Source organism: Rhamphochromis sp. 'chilingali' (assembly GCF_963969265.1).
Source record: "Rhamphochromis sp. 'chilingali' genome assembly, chromosome: 5".
In the NCBI taxonomy this organism is placed as follows: Eukaryota; Metazoa; Chordata; class Actinopteri; order Cichliformes; family Cichlidae; genus Rhamphochromis; species Rhamphochromis sp. 'chilingali'.
Genome location: NC_137932.1, coordinates 24,323,469 through 24,339,290, shown reverse-complemented (window position 1 = coordinate 24,339,290; position 15,822 = coordinate 24,323,469). Strand labels below are relative to the sequence as shown.

The 15,822-nt window shown below is 40.7% G+C and overlaps 1 protein-coding gene across 1 annotated transcript; it reads left to right on the top strand.

Annotated features, from left to right (window-relative positions):
- The first annotated feature begins 51 nt into the window (after nt 1-51).
- rnaseh1 (ribonuclease H1) lies at nt 52-6,400 on the top strand. Its single transcript, XM_080882525.1, has 8 exons — nt 52-528; nt 1,484-1,608; nt 2,878-3,072; nt 3,237-3,336; nt 3,478-3,532; nt 4,220-4,304; nt 4,419-4,543; nt 6,053-6,400. The coding sequence occupies exons 1-8, from the start codon at nt 401-403 to the stop codon at nt 6,167-6,169; spliced, it is 930 nt and encodes a 309-aa protein (XP_080738651.1). The 5' UTR covers nt 52-400; the 3' UTR covers nt 6,170-6,400.
- Nucleotides 6,401-15,822: the final 9,422 nt, after the last annotated feature.

Genomic DNA, 15,822 nt, shown 5'->3' with positions numbered 1-15,822 from the left:
AATTGTAGAAACGCTTGAAGTGATAAGAACTATCGCGTGAGTGTAGTAGAAAACAGTCGGGGAAACTGCAGGCAGATTATTGCTGTGCGTTTAGACTGATTTTTGTTCGATTTTGTTTACTGCAACATTTTCAGATAGGGATATACGGCCAATGAAGAAACTAAGATGACTGCAAGACTTATTAGACTGGTGTTAAATATATATGGAATACTTTTTTGGGCTTTTTCGGGTTTAGCTTTCCCGGACATCTGTACACCTGGCTGCTAATTTGGTCCCATATTTCAAGATTTTATGTCAAACCACGCCTTCCCTACTCAAATCTATTGATATTTGAATGTATCCGAGTTAATATCACGATGCTAGCCACCTTTGTCCCCGTGCAGTGTGTTGGCAGACAGTGATGTTTAGGCTGACTGGTCTTTTCAGAGTTGCATGCAGGACCTTTTGTAGCGCTGCTGACGACATGGCGAAAGGGAAGTTTTTCTACGCAGTTAGGAAAGGACACAAAACGGGAGTCTACACTTCATGGTGAGGCCGGACACAACTCAATGCCTGCACATTTGTTTTTAAGAAAATCAATGTTATTGGCTATTCAAAGTGCATGTTCTTTCAGTGAGAGTGAGTGGATGCCAGCTTCCGTTCAGATGCACGAAGATTTCTTTTTCTCCTTGAGCTACAGTAAAACAACCCAGCGGGTTTAAGATCATATCAATGTTTCCCTGTCAGTACATCCCACACTTTAATTCGGCATGGAAGCATAACATACACTGCTTCGTTTTCTCCGTTTTTCAGGTGGTTAGCCTTCAAACTGTTAAATGTATTTCCGCCATTAATGTGGCTCATTTGTGAGTAGGAGGGCCTAAAATTGATTTATTCTTACATAATGTAGTATGTCTTTGGTTTGTTTATATTACAAATAAATACATATAAAATAAACAACACGCCAGTACCAGACCAGTGAAACTCCACCTTCTGTTAGTGCACAGAAGTTTAACTACACATTTAATCTTTGAGAAAATAAACTTTGGACCTATTGTTACAAGAAGGGAACATTTTTGTTATTGTTTTTCTGTTACTTAATTAGTTTAATGTACCGTAAATGATAGGAAACAGTCAAAAGTTAAAACACAGTTAAAGTCATCCTCCACAGCTGCCCACTGGGCCGGATTGGAGTCTGTCCTAGATATTTTCTCTCATTTCATTTTCATGCTGGAAATTCAGAAATCACTAGTTTCTGAAATATTCAGGCCAGTGTGTCTGCCACCAACAATCACTGCCATGTTCAGTGCCACTTAAATTCTCTTTCTTCCTCACTCCAGTGGCTCAGTTTGAACGTCAGTGGGTCATCTTGACCATGTCTGTGCCTGAATGGATTGAGTTGCAGTTGAAAAGGTGTATCATTAAAGTGTCCGGAGGGGAGAATGAAGACATCTCAAGGTTTTTATTCTCCTGATTTTTTACTTTTTATTTTTTTGTCATTTAGGGACGAGTGTAAGAGCCAAGTGGACAAATTTCCGTCCGCCTCCTTTAAGAAGTTTGCCTCAGAGCGAGATGCCTGGGCATTCGTCAGAGGGATCGAGCCTTCTGCAGTTCCAGACGTGAAGAAAGGTGAATATTTTCTAATTTTATACTCTTCAAATACACACGAGAAACTATAATTACTTGGAGCTGGGATTGAGGCTGAACTCGGAGCATCTTGGTTTGGAAGTGGCCGTCAGTTTGGAATCCAAGAATATGTTAAAACCCTCTACTGCATGACTTTTTATTTTTTGGGGAAAAAAATATTTCTGGGGGAGCTTTAGGGTCCCTTATAATATATCAATCATAAAATTTGACCCCCCCCCCCCAAAAAAAAAAAAAAAACAACAAAACAAAACAAAAAAAACAGATATTGGTTTGTTATTTCAAGGCAACACTGTGCGTTAAGGGTAGTCAAATAACAAGTTATTCTATAATACGTTTTATTAGTACAACCAGGATGAACAAATAAATAAACAACAATAAAAAAACTATGTAAACATTTCACAGAACAATAAAACACCAAAATACATCCAACATTTGACCCTAACCCCATGCGTACACACACACACACACACACACACACACACACACACACACACGTTGTGTTTCCATCACTTTTAGGGATATTACATTAACTTGCATTCATTTCCTGGAGACTTATCCTGACCCTACCCATCACAAGTCCCTGCCTGAACCTAACTCTAACCCCGACTCAAGCCTTCACCCTAAAATTGAATGATTTACCTTGCAATTGTCCCCATAAAGTAGGCTAGACCTCACAATATGAGTGTAAACAAATTTGTGTTCCCACAACAGTAAGACACACACACACACACACACACACACACACACACACACACACACACACACACACACACACACACACACACACACACACAGTTACTTTACCAACTGACCCCTGAGCTCCTAAGTGTCCCTCAAACCTGATTCAGGGATCCACTCCTCTACTTCACTGTCACTCCCTGAAAGCTCACTGTCCTCACTTTCTGAGGACAGAAAGTGCACATCCCCTTGGTTTCCTTCCATAAAAGGTTTTTACATCCATGTCCTGTAATTGAAAAGTAGAACAAACAATCAAATATGCTTCTTAACATATTCATGCACATGCAAGTTTTTCTTTTATATACATTTATTTGTGTGAGGCATGAAAATGTGGTTTGTTGCCTCAGGGCAACGCTATGCAGTAGAGGGTTAACCCAGCCACTGTGTCTGTTTGAGGTGGTAATACAGCATGCAGGTCTGGATTCACACAAAGCTCACAGGTGATTTTAAGTGGAGAATCAGGTACTTGCTGCACACTGTTCTTGATGAACTTCTTGTGTTTGTGGCTTTCAGTAACTCAGAGCGTGGAGTCTGATGTCACTCTGCTTCCTAAACGAGGCCCGGAGCCGCTCGAGTACATCCCTCTTGGCAAAAAGAGATGTCACTCGGAGGAGGAGGCGGGGCACCAGCCCAAACGAGTTAAGCCATCAGAAAGCTCGACATCACAAAACTCGTCATCAGAGAGCTCGGACGGATTCACGTACATGGGTGAGATGTGCAAGATTTAATATTAGAGCTCAACTCCATTCAACATGTTATGGGGACAAAATCATGTCATTTACTACATACAGAAATATTTAAATATAAAATGTAGAAAATGGAAGCAATAAAACTTGAACTCCAGTCTGAACTGTTCTGCGTTCTCCGTACAGGTGACGCTGTGGTCGTTTACACCGATGGCTGCTGCTCAAGAAACGGACAGAGCGGCGCACGGGGGGGCATCGGGGTGTACTGGGGATGCAACAACCCACTGTGAGAATATGTGCACGTGCTACAACGAGCATGTTTTAAACAGTTCCTAAAATCTGCTCAGTCTAAACCTCCATAGTGAAAGTCTTAATTGCATAAATGGATGCATCGGTTTCTCACATTTTGTTGCCTCTGGCTTTATAGAAATGTTGCAGAGAGGCTGCAGGGAAGGCAGACCAACCAGCGCGCAGAGATACAAGTAAGATTTACATCTCAGCATGAGAGTTTCTGTCTTAAAAGTCCAGTTTAATGCTCAGTGTTAACTCTGCAGGGCTGCACTTAAACAGTACTTTTTAAATTTTTAACACTAACATGGGGTGATTTTCATTCTGTTGCTTTAGAATCTTTTTAAAGGGACCACCATGACACCCTTTTTTCCTTTTGTGAGATGTTGTGTAGAGAGAAATAAAAGAAGAGCACTTCAATTTGCCACTTATTGTTGTGCTTTAATATATTTTAATGGGAAGTATGTTTTTTTTTTTTTTTTTTGGGTGTCGGGTAAAATCTACCTGACATTAGTGATAGTGTTATAAAACTGCATGTTAGTGTGCTAGGGTTAAAGAGAGGAGAGGCTGAGGCAATTTTAACCAGTTTAAACTACTGAGGGCCAGCATGTAAAGAGGCTTATTAAATGTACAGCAAATACAAAGAAGCGCCACCTGATGGTCATAGAGGGAACAAAACTAAAAATGGCACCATGAGAATGAAGGTTTTAAACTCAACTTCTGAAAAGTTTCCTGAGGGAGCAGATATGTAAATGTACCTATTTATTGGAAAGAATAGCAAGACGCAGGCCTGTAAATGCCTGTTTGTTATTTTATGCTTGGATTTTTCTCTACAAGCTTTAAAGCATAACTAACTGTCGTCTCTGCTCTCGCTGCACCAGGCGGCCTGCAGAGCGCTGGAACAGGCCAAACAGAATAACATCAAGAAACTCGTTTTATACACTGACAGCAAGTTTACGATAAACGGTGAGTCACAAACTCGAGTCATGCTGCAGTCATGTTGCATTACCACTCAGATTTCAGCTTTTGAATTTCCCACTGAATGGGTAAAGGTTTTTCTTTTCTTTTTCCTTCATGCAGGTGTGACCAGCTGGGTGAAGAACTGGAAGCTGAATGGCTGGAGGTTGAAATCTGGAGGTCAGATTACCAACAAAGACGACTTTGTGAAACTGGACAGGCTGAATGGACAGGTGGAGGTGGTCTGGGTAAGTATCAGTGTTTCTTTGCGGACGGGGTCTTTAGATTCATGCAGGTCAGAAGTAAACAATGTTTTTACATTTACCGCAGGAGTCTTTTTGCAGTCAACCGCCCCCTGCTGGGGAGGTGATAAATCTGTCCATGGCCTGAAAAATGGCCACAAGGGGGCACGGAGGGCTCAGTACAGTCAGACAGAGCAAGCAGCCGAACAGCTTTCCTCAGAGGCTAAAACTGTATATATCAAAGGGACAGTTTCAGTGGATTACTTGGATTAAGATGATTATGTTTTGTTTTTTGTTTTCTGAAATCTTATGCTTTTGATAAGCAGATGAAGTGTTACATATCCAAATAATTTTGCTATTTCAAACGTCTTCAAAAAAGAAAAATCTGAGCATTCGGCTGAAGACAGGTTCAGCGTTCCTGTTTCATTTTGTTTGCACATTAGTCTTAATTCAGAAAAATATCGTAAATTTTTATTCTTTTAATCAGCTCTGAATGATAAAAATGTTAAATGATAGAAACTCCCTGGTTTGTTAATAAGACTAAGTGTTCGACAAGTACACATTTGATACTAAAATATGCTAATGTTTCTTTCATTAGTACTAATTAAATGTGCTAATTTGCATAAATGTTGAATAAACAACAACATTTTATTCAGACTAGTCTCACAAATGTGTAAAAGGTTCCTGCACTGCGTCACCTTTCTGTTCTTTGGTTAAAAAAAAAAAGTAATTTTATTCCTCTTGCTGCGGGATCATCTGTGTTTTTATTTTAATTGTACGAAGTCAGGCTGGCACAAGGTTGATTGTCACTTAATTTCTGATTCAATTATTCGAATGCTTAAAAATGTAAAATATACGTTAAAATAAGGGTCCACAAATAAATCGTGAATGCCAGAAAGATATTACGAAAGGGTTCAGATTATCGTGAGGGAAGAATTAAACCCCCTCAGTCCAAATTAGGCCCAAAAAAGGTGAATATTCAGATTTTTGAAGGTGAAGCCAGAGAAATTCAGCATTTTCTGCTTGGAAAATTTAACTTAAAATGATGAGCTCATTATTACATTGTTCTCTTCACTTCTGGTGGATTGTTTTGATGTGCAGAAAGTAGTCTGATCTGGAAACGGTGTGACAGGTTCAATTTAAAAGTAACAGTCAGAGAAAAGCATCAGCAGTATTGTTAATGCCTTATCTGATGGATGAACCGGTAATGGTAAAAACCGCCTGTTTGAAGGTCGTACGTATCAGGATGTAATGAAAAATCTTCTGGTCATTTGCAGGTCTTAATGATTTAAATGCAACCCGTGATGAGCACCCCATGATTTGGCAGCAATAATTTGAAGTGATCATTTTACTGTGACTGCATTACAGGCCGCAGTAGTAAACAGTCTTAGTGCTGCATAGTACAGCCATATCCAATCATTTGTTTAATGCTCAGTAAGCGTCCAAGTGATTGATTATTAGTTGTTATTTTCATGTTTTTATACTTACTTGTCTGCCCTTCTGGTCCTCCTCCAGATGCACATTCCAGGTCACGCCGGCTACAGAGGCAACGAGGAGGCCGACAGGCTGTCAAGAGAAGGAGCGGCGAAGCCTCTGCAACCAGAGCACAAAGAAAAAGACGAGCACCTTTAAAGAAATCTGCTGCAGGACTGTTTAATGCTCTTTTTCTGGTTCTTTAGCTTTGAAACAAACCTTTGAGAGGTTTGTTTCTTGTCCGTGTCAGTTGTGACTGTACCGAAGCTTGAAGGTTGCAGAGAGTCTGCACGCTCATCCTTTTTCTTTTTTTTTTGTGTTGAATGTAAATTTCGATTTGTTTTGGGTCTGAATAAAGATTTTAAGTTTCACCTGTTGTTTCCTGTGAAGTAGCAAGAAGTGAGAAGACAGTTCTTGAGTCTAAGAAGTTGAGGAAATCAGGTGAGCTCAAAAAGGTCAAGGAGATGGAGACATGTTGATGAGAAACTTGGACGATGTTTTTAGTTTATTCTGTCTCGTTGTAATCCCCGCAGCCTTCCAGCAGGAGGCGCTCCAGGTTATCATTCGAACACAGACAAAGGGCTCCTGAGGATTTGGGGTTTATTTAAGGATCTCCTCGCGAGCTGATTGACACATTTTGATGAACATCGTCCCAAACACGCCAGTGCTTGGGGAATATTGTTTTCAAATCATATGTAAGTAAAGTTTATTACAGTGAAACTGAAATGAGAACGAAGGGGTTTGAGATCAGCGTCTGAATCCTGAAAATCCTGTTTCTCTGTCACAAAATTAAACTGGGAGATGTCTACTCCCAGTCTGACAAACCAGTAATCATTATTACATTATACAGTATTAACTCTCCTTATGGGCAGCTTATCAGAGTAATCCTTGTTTCCTGGACTGAAGATGTACATTTATTTTAGTTTTCTAAAATAAAGTTTTATTGTGAAAAACACCTTCACTACATTAGCAGCAGGTAAATTCCCCTCAGAGGAAACTCTGACATACTGCTGAGGGCAAACACGAAACCTCCTAGAGACTGAAAGGGACACTGTGCATTAAGAAGTTTTTTTTATTTAAAAAAGGACATGTTAATTAAATTGAACGCTTAGTCATGCAGGCTCAGTTTAATATGCAGGTTGGTGGCATTTATAAAGGGTAAAAGAAAAGCAAAGATGAAGAAGACAAAAGAACATCATTGATAGAAGCATAATAACATTAAAGGCCACTTGTAAAGCTCACAAGCACAAAAACACACGAACCTGATTAAAAACATGTATAAAACAGTATTTATCTTTAAAGACTTGGACACTGCAGAGACAGACATCACCTTTCAAAACAATTGAGCCATTATTGTAAAAGAAACCGGAATCCTAAATAGGAGCATAAATAATGAAAGGAAGACATCTGTAGAACTAACAGCTGACAAGGAGGAAGGGCAGCACTGTCTCCCTTTATTGCTTAAAATGTACATTCTCAGTTAATCTCCTCACATCTTAGCCTTCCTGTGGTCCACCAGAGAGGAGCAGAGGAGTAAAGCAACAGGCATTTAACTTAATGAGGCATCCTTCTTTCAGAGCCTCATTTTAAACCAGCTAAGTAGCCCAACTAAATCTTTGTCTCAGATGGAGCAACAGCTTTTTGGAAGGGACAAATATAAGCTAAATAATCAAAAATCTCCAAGGCACTCTCTTTTTATGTGAAATTATATTTCCTTAAGCTCATGGCATCATTATACTCAACCTAAAACTCTGACTTGTTTAGACACACACACACACACACACACACACACACACACACACACACACACACACACACACACACCTGGAAGAAAACGGACTCCATGAACACACCGACTATTTTCCAGTTGGTGCTCTACCAGTAGGAAACTTCCATTTAGGTGAGAGCGGAAAATTCCACCAGGAACACTCCACCAATAGGAGGAGTCTTCAATATCCTAGAATTAACCAAAATGAATCAGATTCAATCCAAATCAGATGAGAAAAACAAAACACAGATAACATAAATGTTATAACAAAGTAATAAAATCTTAGTCCTCATTTACTGTAAGTTGGGGTATTCAGTAGTTTCCTTTTGGTTAAGATGCCTTTTTCTTCAAGATGTGGTCAATTCCAAGTGTTTATATTATAAAAGTCCAGGTAGTGCTTGGAGGTAATGTTACATGTGCCTATAGGATATTTTATATTCCCAAATAAAACAGTGATTTAACGAAACGTGTGCTGCTTAAAGAGTCCTCCTGTATTTTCCAGCCATGCTGTGGCATATTTATATACTTAAAGGTGACCTCCCCCTCTGAGGATACACTTGTGCCTCCTTGATTATATCTCCTCCGTCCTCCAGATGCTTTTTAACAATTGAGACGCACTGAGACTGATTTACGTGTCATAAGCAGGAAATCAGAGCGACGAAGACAGGAAGTCAAGCCGCATATTATCCAGTCAATTACAAATGTTTGACTGTGAATTTAGTACATAGGTCTTTTTATATTTGTATTACTTAACCTGGCAGGAGTTACATATGGTCATATTAACCAATTATAAAGTGCTAATCTGAGGCTGCACCTGCTGAAATTTCAGTTTCCAGTATTTCCATTCCAGCGTGCAGTCTCTTTAATATGCTGCGTTGTTGTATGCATCGCTGCTGATAGGTTAACTCTTCATACATGCTCACAAGAATGAGATTAAACTAAAACTACTATGTTGTTACCACAGTGAAAAGTTGTTCACTTGTGTCCCTTAAATTGATCTAGTCCTTTCGATATTTGGCGTAAGCACCCTTTAAACTCTTGACATCGATGATGGCCGCTAACCCTGCAAGTAAACCCAGAGCTCCGCAGAAGTTTGAATCACAAAAGAAGCACCTCCGAATCGAAGGATTTAGCAATGCTCCCAGTCTTTTATTTTGAAAAAACCAGCTTCTCTGTGTAAGTCCTGTGTCAGGCTTCCTGACCTCCTCATCTGGTCTGTGCAGCCCAGCAAGCCTAAAAAATAGACACAGCTATATTTTAAGTGAAGCTCAGTGAATCAGATGCTTAAAATATTCCTGGTGGAATGACAAACATTGTCTTGAGGAGGTGACAGCATTGGAGCTGGAACGCGGTCCAGCATGTGGGATGTTCTCGTGATAACCCTTTGCAATCAGAACATGGAATTTATTATTTATTTAAATTGTGCTTCCAAATATTAGGAATCAGTGGGCAAAAAATTGACATTTTAACTGACACACCTCAAAAAAATAATGAAATTCTTTCCAAATGAGTCCTGTTTCATTTTCTTTAAGACATGGGCTTGGGTTTGTGACCTCACAGGGTTCAAAATGACACTTGGTTGCAGTTGGCAGAATTGTTGTTTTGAACATTTTGGAAAACCCATCTGAATGTCTTCTTCTCCATGAGGCCTAAACCTTCTGCTGCAGGACTTGTTCTTCTCGTGGCTGAAGTTAGTTCCTCATCTGCAGCTGCTTCAGAAGGAATTCAGAGCCAATCAGACGCCTCCCTGATATTATTGGATAATAAATGGAAACATCTTGTAGGCCGAAAACTTCGGCACACACTGAGAAAAGCTTTGTTTCTCCAACACGGAGAAAGAGGAATTAGACTCATTTGTCCTTCCTCCTCCTCCTCCTCCATTCTCCTGCAGCCTTTCGATTGGTCGGTGTCGATGTTGGAAAAAGGACGGAGGCTCTGGGTTTCTCGCTCTGACCTCGACCGCTGCCTTCCGGCAAGCGTGGGGCACGGCGACCCCGCCAGAGGCAGCCCAGTCTGAAAGAGAGTGCCTCTGAGGGTCAAAGGTCACCCCGCAGCAGCTTCACCTCCTCGTTGGCTGAGACTCGTTAGCACTCCTCCTCAACACATACATGCCTCCTTAGCAGAATGAGCTCTGGCATCGTTCCGCCGCTGCCCTGCTGGAGGGGAGGAAGACCAAACAAACTGCAAAGAAACTTAACTAACCAGACATTAGAAACATCCTGCTCACACTTCAGCTGGAGGTTTTGTCAATTTTTAGATCATCTGCTCTAAAATAAACCACAATGTTCTGCCGGGGTTGCAGAACTCTCTGACACCGCAGACCGTCTGACACTGAGCGGGGGATGTTCGCTGAAGTGCTCGCAGTGCTGACGGGGAGAAAAGAAAACTTCACGCAGGCGTTCAGCCGCTTGACAGGAAATCAACCCGGTCTACGCCGCTGCGTTAGCCAAGTCGCTCCATTCCAAGTAAAGTCTCACGAAGTTTGAGGCTTCGGAGTTAAGGTCCTGCTTTCGGTCGTGTGCAGGTTGACGAGGCTGCACCAAAGTTAGAGCTAAAGTGTCTCACATGGTGCTACTCAGAGCTTTGCACACACACATCTAAATGTTATAGCTCTACTCTGTCAGCAGGGGCAGTGTTGAGAATATTTATAATAACTGGCAATGTGGGCTGCTCGTGTCCATCTTGGTCCTGCCTCTGGTCCTTCGGCCACAAGCGGGGCGCAGCTGACTTCTTTCCACTGAAATGAAACACAGTGTTGGAAACAAGTGAAACTCTACTGCAGCAGCTGTCTGTGCTCCTCATGCAAGGTTTTTTGATCTTTTATGTAGCACCTTTTCCTCTTCGTGGAGAGCAGTGTTGGTCAAGTTACTTGAAAAAAGTAATCAGTAACTAATTACTGATTACTTCCCCAAAAAAGTAATCCCGTTACTTTACTAATTACTTATTTTCAAAAGTAATTAATTACTTAGTTACTTAGTTACTTTTTAAAAACACGATTTACAACCTGAAGAGGTGATAAAGCGATAGATCTTTCAGCCCAATTCTACTTTTTCTACATAATCCATCATACAAAATGTAATCAAATGGAAAAGTCTTTTTTTTTTAACTTGTTTTATCAGTTTTAATCTTTTAACTTTATGCATCAAGCAAAAATGTAATTATATGCAACATTCTCTGCGTTGAATAAATTAGTTTAACATTTAAACCTATTTTCTGCACATTCCAGCACATAAAATAAAATATTTTTTTTGTTTACACTCACTCTTTCAAATAGATGCAAGTAAAACACAGCAGAAAGTAAATAAAGTCAAAGACTCAGCGGTCCTGTTGCTCTATTTTCACCTATTAAGCAGCACTGCGGTAGGCGCAGGTTTACCCTGGTGCAGGTGTGCCGCGGTCAGTTGAAGAATCCGCGACTTTCTCTGCGAGTTTCCCATTACGTGGTAGCGCACTCGGTGCTTGCTTGGAAGTTTAGGGGTTTTTTTCGCTGTAAAAAGAAGTTTTCTTCCCACGCACGATGGACGCTAATGTTTTTGTCACTTTTTATGGAATCAAACTCAAAGTAAGGTCAGTACTTTAAACGCTGCACGCTCATACTCTCTCCCACAATCGATATGTGATCCATTGTTGATCTGCACACAGCTGTTGTCACTAACGGCGCACTCGCTTACGTCACTGTCGTGAGACATTCTCGCAAAAAAATCACGGTTTTAGTAACGCAGTAACGCAGTGTTCCTACGGGAAAGTAACGGTAATCTAATTACCGTTTTTGCAATAGTAATCCCTTACTTTACTCGTTACTCGAAAAGAGTAATCAGATTACAGTAACGCGTCACAAGTAACGCGTTACTGCCCATCTCTGGTGGAGAGCTCCGATGTGGTTCTTCTTCCCTGTTCAAGTAAACCTTTTAACCAGTCAGCAGTCTACCAATGCAGAGCTACATGCTGTTGGCTTTTTGGGCTCTGTGCTCGCTGAATTCCCATAATCCTTCCCTTCATGTAGCTGCAGAGCTACGAAAAATGGACATTAGTGCAGGACCAATAATTGCAAAGTTTATCCTTAAGTCACTAAAGTCATGTCTAAATGTTTGAGTGAGCATCTGTGCTGCTGCTTAGCATTGGATACTTAATGGGCGTGTTGCAGTATGTGCTCTCCCTCTGCTACCACTGTGCAAACAACTGGCTATGTCTCAATATGCGTACTTGTGTGTACTTGCGATCTTGTGGACTTATGATACATCATCAGCCGCAGATCAAGTACTGTTCCAATTTAAAGTATGCTCAAAATTCCCAGATGTGTTCTCGCTCCTCCTGTTTTGTTGAGCATGCATCAGTGGACTTGGTGCAGCCAAATATCCCAGAATGCATGAGCTGCCGTACCGCCCGCTCTTTTCTAGAATCGGACGCATGCCTGGATACATAGACAGTGAATGGGAGATATGCACATTATGCTGTGGCTCATTTACAAACTGGTTTATGACATTAGTGAGACGGGGCTGGCAGTCCCAACTCGTCATTTTCAGCATGCAGGGTTTGTGTTCTGGAAGGTAAGTCAATCTTGGTGCGTCAGCCTGAGCACTTAAAGACTGAGTCAAGTCAAAGTTTATTTCTATAGCACATTTAAAATAACCTCAGCTGACCAAATTTTACTCATGCTATAAAATCACTAAATCAACAATAGAAATGCAGTAAAACACACAATAGAACATACATTTAAATGATAATTTTCTATTATATTCTGCTAATCTAGAAACGAATGCCATCAAGACTAAATACGTTTTTGGAAGTGTTTTGAAAATCACTGAGTGTCTGGGCAGCTCTTCTATGAAAAATTAGGGATGGACCCAGGAACATCCAAGAGCAGTTGGTTCATAGGTCCAAACAGTAAGCAAACTGCAGGATGAGAGCATGCCGTGGGCCTCATATCTGAGTTAGTGAAGCCGTGGTAAGTCTGAGCTCATGTCAGGTGTAGCTGCTGTCATCCTCTGAGGTATTGTCAGAAATATCTGGGGTCATATCACTGGTTCCGGGTCTGATCACGGCTGAGCTCATGAGCCCGGCTCCTGCTCTGAAATGATTTCTTCCCCATCTCTCCAGTCACTGGTGCTTCCTTTTTCATCAGACATGAGGCAGAAGTGTAGCTCAGCACGGTGTCATCGGCGATCAGGGCACAGAAGGAGTCACAATCAAAGATGGTGAGATGTGAAGTGGCATCTGTTTCCATGACAGTTGCCTGTGTCCAGCTCCCTCCACAGGAAGAAAATCCAATCCAGGGTAATTTTGAGGTGACTGGGGAATAGTTCTCGAGGTTAACTGAGCTCCGTGTGTGTGTTTTTGTTACCGTCAGTGATAACATACCACCCCCACATACCATATATACATACAATATATATTTTCCCCTTAAAAGGGAGGTTTTCACTACTTCACTGAGGGATCAGACCCACCGCAATTCCTGATCCCTATAATTCAAATCTTGTGGTCAAGATTTTTGTGCTTTTAATTGACTCTTCTGGTTTCCTAAGAGGAAGGCATTGGCCAAAATCTCTCTCTGATTTGTTAAATAATTTGCTCCCATCGGGATCTGATTTTTTTAATTTATTTTTTCGCTTTAACAAATCAAGCAAAGAGGCAGCTGCTCAGATTTTCCTCTCTGGGTAAATTTGTGCTAATCAATGAAATCAGAAAATACTCGAGGTCAAAACCCCGCCAGCTCTCAGCTCATTAAGAAGCTAACACATTTATCTTTAAAAATAAAATCTCAATTTGTTCCGTTGTGCTGATGTCAATCAGTCATGCTGACATCAGCTTAATTCCAACTCTGGGCTCACAAATTTGAAGCATAGTATGTAAATATATGTAGTCTGACCCTTTAGTCGTTGTGGCCATATGACCATGTGATGGTATTTCCTGGCAACAAAGGATACAAAGACTGCATTTCTCTGCTTTTAACGCTCGGATGGATGAATCTGTTGGTCAGCCAGGTCACTGAACGCACCGACGGCCTCAGTCGGACTCTCTGTCTGATCAATTTTTCCTTCATACCCACCAATCAGTGGATCAGCTATTTGCAGTTTGGCAGGTTCCTGTCATCCAGGGCTTCATTATCTCGTCTCCCTGCTGATTTGCATCGTGGACAGAAACGTATGAATCAATCTGTGCCCTCGTGGAAAGTTTGGCAGGCTCAGCGCCCCTGCAGCCATCTCGGCGTTTGTAAAGTTTCACTCCAAAATGAGATTTCAAGCATTTCAAAATTATGACGCCCACTCTGATTTAAAAAAAAAAAGAAAAGAAGAAGAACCCAGATTCTGCCATGAAAGTAAAACTCATTATGGAAATACATTGAACTTATTGACTATTCATGGGATTTGCCTGCAAACGACGGGAAGTTTCCAGAAGGGTATCTGTGGTTTTTCAGATCCACAGAGGTAAATTTGTCATAAGTGATTATTTGTTTGGTGAGTGTATTACAGTCTGTGTTATTCCAGGAAAAAAATATAGAGGGTAAAGTTACAGTAAATATCAGACTCTAATTTACCTGTAAATGTCCTCTTCTGCATTTTTCTAATGCAACACAATTATAGCAATTAAAGGAAATCTTTATTTTGTATTGATCTGTGGCACAGGTGAGTGGTGGTTGACTCTCTTTTGCCTGTTCAGCAGGTGCGAATGTGAACATCTCTGTGTGTGTGTGTGTCAGACTGGTACCCTGACCGGAAAGATTTGTTAAGAAGATGGATGAATGGGTTATTTTGCGTGGATAAAACAATAATGAGCGCATTATGATGACCTCGAGGTTTTAAAAAAGCAGAACAAAAAGAAAAGAACAAGTTTTGGAAAAAACATTGCAGAGAACACAAACAAAATTGTGTAGAACAAAGTAACCAAACCTAAAATACTAATTTCTTATGGATGTTTTATATTTGAATTAATGTAATCAGTTGCATCAAGGTGCTTTGCATGCTTTATATTGGAGCTGTGGTAAAGATCCCACAGTAATGCGGATAAATCATCGTGTTTCTCTCAATGTTCCCGAGTTTTTTCTGCAGTTTTGGAGGAAGTATTGCACCACTGAGGGAGGCTGCTGCCATCTGGATGTGCTGTTGCCATGAAGGTCTTACATGCACATGAAAGCCAGGATCCGAGGCTGACCAGCAAAACCATGTATTGTAATGAGATGGTCAGTGTTAATCGCTTCACCTGCCAGCGGTTTCAATCAATCGGCTGTACATTTGTGTGTTTTTTAAGGTTTCACATCCCTCAAAATGAAATAATATGCATGTAGCTGAGAACCACAGTCTGAATAAAGAAATCAGACAGTATGAAGAGACGGACTATTGTGAAGGAGACTCCACTTTAATATAAAATAATCCCTCAAGAAGTGAATAAGGACAAAATGCTCTTTTTAATATCTTTTACATGCACCAACAAAACTGCTTGTAAACGATTCAGTGAATACTGCAAGTCATCTCTGAGGGTACTACAACTTCTCCAATCTCTAATAATGATCAGGCTGTGTGCATGTGGCTGAGGTCCAGCACTTATTCCCTACTCACTCGAGGGTCCCTTAACAGACTCATCATTCTTGCCTGCACACATGAACACTATCAGAGCCTCACAATCAATCAACACCATTAACATCATTAGGTTGCCATGACCTGGCCATGATAATATCTCTACCAGAACTTTCCTAACTCTTCTGATTATGAGAGCTTACAATTGGACATTTTAACAGGTCAAAGTAGGAAACTCACTGGTGTAAATAATGAAATTAATGATGATTGATTTGTATTTAATGTGCTGCTGAACTGCTGGTCCAGTGTCAAACTTCAGGCTCCAGACTGTAAAACTTCAAAAAACATATGCAAAATAAACTTAGGCAGGTAATCAGTGATAATAATGCCCACTGATTCAGTTCCTCTCTTGTTTATGTTTATGCTATGTCCTCCAGAGCACAGTCAGGATAACTCCTGAAGGACTCAACTGGATTTTCGTCTTTGCTGGAATCCTCCAGATTTGGTTTTGCACAGTTTACTTTCATCTTTGG

Excerpts from the sequence above, each read along its gene's own strand:
- rnaseh1 (XM_080882525.1), top strand. The coding sequence starts at position 401 with ATGTTTAGGCTGACTGGTCTTTTCAGAGTTGCATGCAGGACCTTTTGT. Across the intron at positions 3,337-3,477 it reads TGGGGATGCAACAACCCACT|AAATGTTGCAGAGAGGCTGC; the intron begins GTGAGAATATGT and ends CTGGCTTTATAG. Across the intron at positions 4,305-4,418 it reads CAGCAAGTTTACGATAAACG|GTGTGACCAGCTGGGTGAAG; the intron begins GTGAGTCACAAA and ends TCCTTCATGCAG.